The sequence below is a fragment of the Merops nubicus genome, unplaced genomic scaffold, assembly GCF_000691845.1.
Source record: "Merops nubicus isolate BGI_N331 unplaced genomic scaffold, ASM69184v1 scaffold34330, whole genome shotgun sequence".
Taxonomy (NCBI): domain Eukaryota; kingdom Metazoa; phylum Chordata; class Aves; order Coraciiformes; family Meropidae; genus Merops; species Merops nubicus.
The window spans coordinates 14,698-23,504 of record NW_008581444.1 but is presented as its reverse complement, the minus strand read 5'-3'; the positions used below and the strand labels follow the sequence as shown (position 1 = coordinate 23,504).

The 8,807-nt window shown below is 53.5% G+C and overlaps 1 protein-coding gene across 1 annotated transcript in view; it reads right to left on the bottom strand.

The window, feature by feature from the left end:
• PLXNA1 (plexin A1) overlaps positions 1-8,807 on the bottom strand; it is a gene marked incomplete at its 5' end in the record, with an annotated part of 32,139 nt that overhangs the window by 12,452 nt on the left and 10,880 nt on the right. The window contains 2 exons of the mRNA XM_008950015.1: positions 699-845; positions 5,581-5,647. Coding sequence (XP_008948263.1) covers positions 699-845; positions 5,581-5,647 — 214 coding nt within the window. The remainder of the gene's footprint in view (positions 1-698; positions 846-5,580; positions 5,648-8,807) is intronic.

The window sequence follows — 8,807 nt, the reverse complement described above, 5'->3', positions numbered from 1 at the left end:
ACAACACATTCCTGCTCCCCCTCTCTCCCTACCTCTCCTTGCCACCCCCAAACCTCCAACTATTCCCAAAAAGGCAGCATAGTGTCAGTGAAGGAATCCTGGGCCAGCAAGCCATGCCCAACTCACCAAAACCTGTCTAGCCTGAGCAATGCCCCAGAACATTCCCTTGCCCTTCCAACCCCACCCCAGTGGAGATCAAGGTGGTGAAGAACCAGATGCAGGCTAGGCCAGGGGAAGGGCCTGGCTTATCATTCAACCAGTCAGAGGAGACAGCTCATATGGAGGAAGAGCAGTATCTCCCCATCTCCTGTAGTAATCTCGAGGCTCTGACTTTGACCATCACCCAAAATGAGCCATTGGCTGCTCCAGTTAGCTTGTGCTCGACAGCATCTCCGGCCCCATGTCTGTCAAAGCCATGAGGGTTGCTGGGAGAGGAGTGGAGGGGCATTCAATTCATGCCTGGCTTTCCCAGCTCCATGGCAAGAGCAAACCTTGCCATACAAAGGCCCTGTTTCCAACCCTAGCTGAGATGGGCACCACACAGACAGGGCAAGAGGCACCCCAGGGATGGCAGAGAAAACAAGAGGAAAAAAACACCCTCTGCAAAGTACTTTGGGTGCCTCCAAGATCTCAATAAATAGCTAGACTTTGCAGTTCTACCAAGCACTGGTACCAGTGAGGCTTTCACTTGCACTAACCAGCATCTTGTAGTCAATCTGCTGCCGGATAAGCTTGTCTTCACTGAGGGAGTAGCGAGCCTCTCCTGTGATGGCATCAATGGGTCCCTTCTCCATCTGCTGCTTGATGGCACAGTAGAGCATGAAAAGTGGTTCTCCAGCACACTCCTGTAGGATGGGGAATGGCGGAGAGGGAGAGAGAGGTGAGAAGGTGCCAGGCACCAGCTTTCATTTCAAGAACCACCACTGTGTTAGGAACCTGCTGTGGCCCTGCAGCCATACATGGCTTTATGAAGAGTCTCCAGCCCTTGCTCAAGACTGCAAGGAATGTGGCACATGGTAAAATTAATCCCATGAAGGAACTCATTCTCTCCTTCCAAGCCTGCTGGAGGTTGTTCCCTTGTCTATCAAGCCCTAGTCTTAGCTTCCCAGAGTTTGCAGATACTCCCTGGTGAATTCTGCTCTTTCTACAGGCCAAAAATAAGCTAAAAATGTTAAATTTGGGGCTAGTAAAGAGCAGGTTGCGTCCGGGAACTTTGTGTATGGGATATAGCCTATCTTTTAAGCTAGCCCAGCCAAGAGAAGCACATGAGGACTGGAAATGGCACGCTGCAGTGGGACAGCCTGGGGGCTCTTGCTCAGGAATCATGATGTAGTTCTGGCATCTGCCAGAAGCCCAATCTCACAGGAGAGAAGATTAAAGGAAGTTTCTCCACATGACAGCTGGGCACAGCTAGCCAGACCCACTGGGAAGGAAGAGCAAGACAGCAACTCGCTGACAACCTTACCCTGAGCCTCCAGCTGATGGGCAGGACCAGACAATGAGGTTTCCTGCAGTTAAGCCATTTGCCATCTACACGCCCCCACTGCCAAACCTGTCAGCCAGTTTTAGCCACCAGCCAGAGCCACATCAGCATCTATTTCATAGACGGGAAGAAGAGAAAGGGAAACTAGAACAGAGATTTCTCCCAAAGATGCTGGAATGGCAGCAACTCATGAACAGCCAAGGTTGAGGCATCAACTAGCCTGAAGCCATGAGCTGGTGTAGCTGGGCTGGAATTGGACATTCCTCTGTCACCCAGGGCCCCAAACCTATTCCCAAAGCTGCAGCCCAATGAGCCCTTCCAGATACAGGCATTATCCTCAGGGGAGAGAAAAGGGTATGATGGGAGCAGAGAGGATGGGGAGAAGTCCCAGCAGATCTTACCCCACCAGCCCTCTCCCTTCCCTCCCAGCCCCCTCACAAATAAATTGTACTTTGGTGCAAAGTGCGGCTGCTCTCCCTGTCACCATATGCTGTTAGCATCTCGTTAGCATCTGTGGTAATTAAAGAGACAGCTGCTAACGAGCAGGAACAGGCATACATCATCCCCAGACCTTCCGACAACACGCCTGTCTTTGAAATTATGTTTCATTTGCAAACTTGGCTTCATTAAGTCAGCTTGGAAAAGGGAGAGACTCAGGGGTGGGTGCTGGACCGCACCATCTGTGGTGCAGGGCCGGGACCCCCGGCACCCCCAGCACCCCCCTCAGCAGGACTCCAGCTGCTTCTTTCGGTTGCTTGTAAAAACTCCTCGTAAAGCTCCCAAGCCTGCGGGAGCGGAGTGGATGGAGGAGAGCCTGGAGCAGGGCTCCTGCTCCCATCTGGTGCAGCTGCTCCCGTCTCAGCCCACAGATTTCCCCTCTCCAGCGAGGTAGGGTTGCTGTCCCCTCTGCAGCTCTGTGCCCACCTCTGGGGACCCCACCGAGAGAGGTGGCTGCAACCCTTCCCACTCTGGTGGCCCCAGTGCACACCAGGGACCTCCCTCTGCTCTTCACGTTCCTGCCAGGCTGATGGGAATAAATCTCTTATTGGACACATGGACTAGAGCTGGTCCTATGGCCTCCTCAGAGGGATGGAGGCACCAGTGGTGCAGGTGATGACTACATCACTCCTCCAGCACCATGCAGGCTTCTGGAGGCTACTGCATGCCCATCCTCTTCTCCTTCCATCCTGTTAGGCACCCTAATGCCCACTGAAACAGCCCTTCTGCCACATTTCCCTGACTGCAGACCCTTCAAATTGCAACTTGGCTTCCCTGCCTGTTCCACCTGTATCCTACCCTTAAAATCCAAAACCAACTCACTATCCCCACAGGATCTTGAGGACCAGGGCCGAGATGCTGCCATGGTCCACAGCTCATTGAGCCACAATATCTGAGGACGGTTTAGGGCTCATCCCTGATAGAGACTGAGAAAACAAACGGGGACTACAGAAACGGGTGCCAGCAACTGCCCTGAGATGATCTCCATCAAGTGAGACACAGGAGGGGACCGCCGAGATGGGGCTGGGCAGCCCCCCTGGTTGGTGGGAGTCAGCCTGCTCCCCAAACGCAGCCGTGCCCACGCCACCAGCCCGGGCACAGCTGCAAACACCCCCCAGCGCGCAGGCGTCGGCCGCGGGGAACAGGCTGAGGCAAGGCAGCTACCGCTCCGACCGTCTGATTGACTAGATCTAGCTCATCAGGCACCTAATATCGTGCATTTTTCAGCACTTGTCTCCATTTATCCCTCTCCCTTTCCCCGGGGTGCCTCATTAAGAGTCTGATAAATGCTACTCCAGGGTCCTGATGAAAGCGCCAGCCCTCGCTGGCTCCCCACGCTGCTGGCCCTGGGCAGGGGGCCTGTCCTGCCCCCGGCCCACCCCTTGCCCAGGTGGTACTGAGCACCCAGCCCTGCCCTGGGCAGGTTTGCCGAGAGCCGGCCTGGCAGCTGGGCACACATCTCCTGCCTCATTTACATGCATGATTACCGCAGTTTGGTGCCGTTTCCCTGCTGGCAAACTGTCTGCTGTGATACCTCTCCACATTCTCCACGGGTTGCTCCTGCTCCTGATGCCACCTGTGATCCTCACTGCTGGGAGACAGGCAGAAACGGCCCCATGGCTCCCCTCTGCTGGGACCAACCCAGGCGAGGCCAGGAGCACATCCTCAAGTCTCTTCCAGTCTAACTCAAGTGACTCAAGTGACAGAGTTTCAATCACTTCCCCGAGGTGATCCCCAGCATAACACATCTCACAGCCAGTGGGTTTATCCAGGCCCTCTGCATATGCCCCTCCTGCAATGGGGCATCTAGAACAGACTTCTCTGTTCTGCTGCTACCACCCAGAGACTGGAGGCATTTTCCCCCACCTAAGCCATGGTGTGGCCAAGGACTTGGAAAAAAAGGCATTGTCCTGGTCCCACCCCCACATCTCTCTCCTGCTACTCCTCACCCTCAGACCTGCCCCACACCGGCAATGCACCCAGTAGCCTCTCCAAGCGGGGACAGGGCTGTGCAAGGACAGACGCAGGACAGTGGTGGCACATGAGCTGATTCAAAGCAGTTTCTGAAGAAGGTGACCATGTCCCTGTCAACCACTCATGTGACCCAGCCAAGGGCATCAAGTCATGGACACAAACACAATGTCCCCAGATGCTACCGTGGACATTTGAAGGCTGTGCACTGCATTCTGCTCAAGTGTAACCTTGTCCACATCAAGAAGCCCTGAGGGAGTTTATCCACAGTGAGAGCTACTCCTGCCTGTCCCACCAATGCCGCAGAGCACGAAGAGATGTCTGCTGGTGTCCTACTTGATCCCACCGGGTCCTGCTGCTGCAGGGCTGGAGGCCAGTCCCACTGAGCAGAGCCCCAGCCCGAAGAAGCAGCAGGAGGTTGGACATCTCCCTGCAAAGAGCACAGTTTTCCTCCCCTCCCGCTCCTGGCAAGCCATCTCCACGGCACGCCACAGCTAGATTGTTATAGATACAGGGTATCCCTCGACAGAGGCAAAGAGCCAAGTGCATGTAAGTGATATTATAAATCACCTCTAGTTGACGATCACTTGAGTTCTGTACAGACTCCTGCTCGCTCTCATCTCTTGGCTGGAAACGGTTCAAACTCTCTTTATCTTAATGAGGGATGAAATCCCACCAAAGCAGCTGCATGGGCCCCAGAAAGGGCTCTACTGCCTGAGCAGGGAACAGCAGGACCACGGGCACCACGCACCCCGCTGCCGTCCCCTCCGGGCAGCAGCAGGACCAGGCTGGGGCTTCAGGGGCTGGGGCTGGGTGACCCGCACGGCCCGTGGGTGGCTCTGGCAGCTGGAAGCACCCGTGCTGATGGAGTAAATGTTCTCCACACAGGCTGGATGAACAAGTGGTAGAAACAGCCCTGACGCTTCGGCATCCTCTTCTGCTACCCCAAGGAAATTGGGAAAATGCTAATGGGCTTCATAGCCTTGTGCACACATGGTGAATGTCTGTGTCCCTGGCTGCCAGCAGGCCCCATGGGCTGCCCATCCTCTTTTGGAAGGGAGGCAGCAGCAGAAGTGGAGATGCCAGAGGGAAATTATTTTCCTATTGTGGACCATCAGTGTCACAGAGATGAAGGGAAAGCAACAGCATTCCATGAAGAGCGCAGCATATCAAACTACAGCTTGAACAGGTAGGACTACTCTCCAATCAGTGCCTTATCTACAGAAGGAGTAGTTCCCAGGGCTTTTTCCTCCCAATTACGTAAGCAAAGGCAAGGAGGGAGGAATAGGGACCACTCCAAAGGGATTTAACACTCAGCTGAGTTGCTTCAGATTTATCCTTTCTTCAGGCATCGTTTTTAAGAAGATCTCAAACCCACTACACATTAAGCAATCCCAGTCTGGATTTCATTTCTGTCTCAGCTATTTCCCCAAAAGGAGACCCAGAATCACTCACCACATCTCAGAAACCCAAGCTGAGAACAGAGGCTTAGGAAGTGATCTTTGCTCCAGGAGGGAGCTGTAGCACTCAGGAGCACGTCAGTCCAGGCTTTGGGCACCATGCTGACCAACACAGTGAGGCAGGAACCACCTCCCTGCCCACGCATTGCTATCCCTTCCCAAACTCACCTTCAGAAACTTGTACAGCAGAAACGTGAACCAATTTGTCAGCATCTTCTCTGCCACCGACTCCGTTCTGTAGGGAAGGCAGACAGCAAAGCCATCAGCAGATGATATTAAAGGTCTCTGATCTCACCCATTGACACCTCAGCCTTGGACTGTGGCTAAATTATTTTTGTCTTTAAAAGGTCGCATCTGGAAAGGCAGGAGCCTCGAAGCAAAGGGGCACAAGCAGACTGCCCAAGCTCCATGGAAAGCCTGCTCATTTGCAAGGCTGAGCCACAGCAGCCCCCCAGGAGGGAGAAGCAAATTGGTCTCCAGTGTATTTGGAGAACTGGAGAGAGCCAAGCACAACCTCACCCCACAGGGAGTCTCACCCAAGGGATGACCAGCTTTGTGCTTCTCCCTGCTACCTTCAACTTCAATGAAGTTTGTTTCTTCCATCATGTCCCATCGGAACCGGGCAGCTCCCTCCACAGGAGGACTGTATGAAACATCTAAGCTAGGTAAAATGTCACCAAATCTACCTCAAGCTCCTCAATTAAAGGACAACCTGAAGGGAAGAGCTGAGGCTGCAAGGCTAGGTCAGATTCTGACCCACATTCCCATGACAGGAGCACCTCCTCCGACATCACTTTGTGCCTGATCTAGCTGGGAGCCCTTCTCCACACCTGGAGCCCTTGATCTCTACAGCCTCCAAGCCCAAGACACAGGGCAGAGCAAGAGGACAATCACCACCAATACTGGAGGCATACAGACAGTTTTCCCCAGCAGGCTGTGCAAGGTCTGCTGTAGGAGAGGACACCAGGTTCTTGGCATTCATCAGTGGTGACAGTGAAGTTTTAGGAGGCCACACTCTGCACCTTCATTTCCCTCCATGCCCCTGTCCTTGGGCCTGGACCAGGGTGGCTCTCGGGCAGGGATGCAGAGCCCTGCAATGCAGAGAGGGCACCAGTCCACTGGTACATGGCCTTGGCTAAAGCCACCACCCGATTTAGGTCTGGAGACTTTGATCCCAATATGGTTTTGGTCAAGCTTATCCCCAAAGCCTTATCCTGAGTACTAATTCAGCTGAAAACAAGTGGATTAAAGGAGGAAGGAGTAAGAGCCCTGGCTGGAAGTTTAAGCTGGTTTCCATGTACCTTTGGGGCACCATGCAGAACACTGTGCCAGGCCTAGGGTTTAACCCTTCCCTGACTGTATGGTGGAAAGCCCAGGTCTCTGTGTGTTTACTCAGGTAGGGTGGGGATGTAGGAGTTTGAAGTGAACACCACCACAACTACCCCTTCCAAACAGAATTTAAAAATGGAGCTGTGCCTCCCAGCTTTCAGAGATGTGGCTGAAGGAAGCAGTCAGAAATGTCTTGAGAAAACCTATATACTTCCCCTAGTTTCCTAAAGCCTGGTTCAAATCCGGGTGCCATCATGCTCCAAAGCGGCACGACAGGGAAGGTCCAGAGGAGTTGCCCATGTCTGTTTGGGACCATCACTGCACAGAATGTGCACAACAGGGGCAGTAGGATCCTCCAGGATGGATGTGAGACATGGTGGGTCCAAACAGGACATGGGGACCTCGGAGTGGTGGTACTGCAGCCAGGATGTGCCATACCAGCAGAGGAGAAGAAAAGCCTGGCATGCAGGGATGACAGAAGTCCCAGGTTGACCATGCAGCCCTACAAGAGCAGCTTAATGTGCCTGTCTCTGCACCACAGCCTGGTCTCACTGTTTTAAGATTAAAATTCACCTTAGCCTGTCCTTTATTTCTAAAGTGGCTTTTCCTCCCTTTAAAGTAAAAATGCCAGCCAGCCCCTCAGCCCTCTCCAGTTAGGCTTCTTCAGCTTACCCCCCATTAATCATCAGATCAGCCACATGCAAACGCAGATGCTCCTGAAAGCACAAGCAATACTAATAACCTCAGGGACGAGGCTGCATTCCTGTGCCACCAGGGAAATGGATACAAACAGGCTGATTCAAGAAACATAAACCAGAAGGAACCCAAACTTCAGAGCCTTCAGAGCAAAAGGAGTCCCACTGCCCAATGCCATCACTGCCCAACAGCGATGCCATCCCTAGCAGATGGGCCAGGAGCAGCTCCCAGTGTCCAGATGGCTGGCTTAGGAAATCCACTTTCCCAGAGTTTATTCAAGCTGATTCAGGGTTGTATGGTCCCTTCCAAGCCTTTCCCTCATGCTAATGGGCTTCGCCCTTTCTGCCCTCCCTGGAAGAGCACAGCCCTCCTTAAACCCTTAGGGGATGGCAACACCTGAGCCTCCAGGGAGGGGAGCCCCTCTGGGAAACGTTAGTCTATCCATGGGAATTAAAAAAGAGAGAAGGAAAGGGATGTGGGAAGAAAACCAAGGGAGAGGTGGACCAAAGCTATTCAGCAGACATCCTCCCCAGCTGCAGCCCAGGTCCTTTGCTGACAAGCCTGTACCACTCATCTGAAGTATCACCACCCAGGCTCTGGCAGATGTTTGTCTTTATCCACACTAGAGCCAGATGCCACAGCAACAGGGGGATTATCCAATAACCAAATAAATAACTAACAGCTCTCCTCAGCCAGATCATGTTAATCCAGCTGCCCTGGGCGGCAAGCACACTCTCACAGCCAACAGCAGGGCTAGGCAGAAGCACAGCCCTTAGCACGGCTCTTCACATACTGGCTGCAGGGGGAACAAAGTCTCTTCATGAAGTATTGCTCAGGGAGGCACAAGCAAGGCACCGACCAGGGGAGCTCATCCTGTCCTGAGCCTCCTGCAGCTCCACCTGCGATGGGCCCTCGAGCTCTGGAGCTTGGGACTGAGAGTCCTCGGGCCGCCAGCTCTCGCCACGCTGGCATGGGCTGGGCTCCCAGCCCCCCTGCACTGCCTTCTCTTTATATTTTATTGATCTACTTCATTCTGGAGTTTTGCTCCAATGGCTTTCATGATGCTCTGAGAGATCCAGGAGCTGGAAATGCAGTTTAAATATTTCAGTGAAGCCTGTTGTTGTGGAGGGGCAGCGAGAAGGCAAGAGCCTAAGAAAGCACTCAAAGAACAGAGATGGGGGACAGGGGTCAGCACCTCCAAAATCCATCCCTCTCCTGGCCAGTCACAGGTCTGCACAGCACCCCCTCCCCAGCACAATGCTAAACAGGTGCTTTGAGAAATTAAGGGCACCCTTGTAATGTGACAAATGAAGCAGAAGGCGTAAGAAAGCAATGTGCCTACAGAGACCAGACAAGGGAAGGTAGCAGGC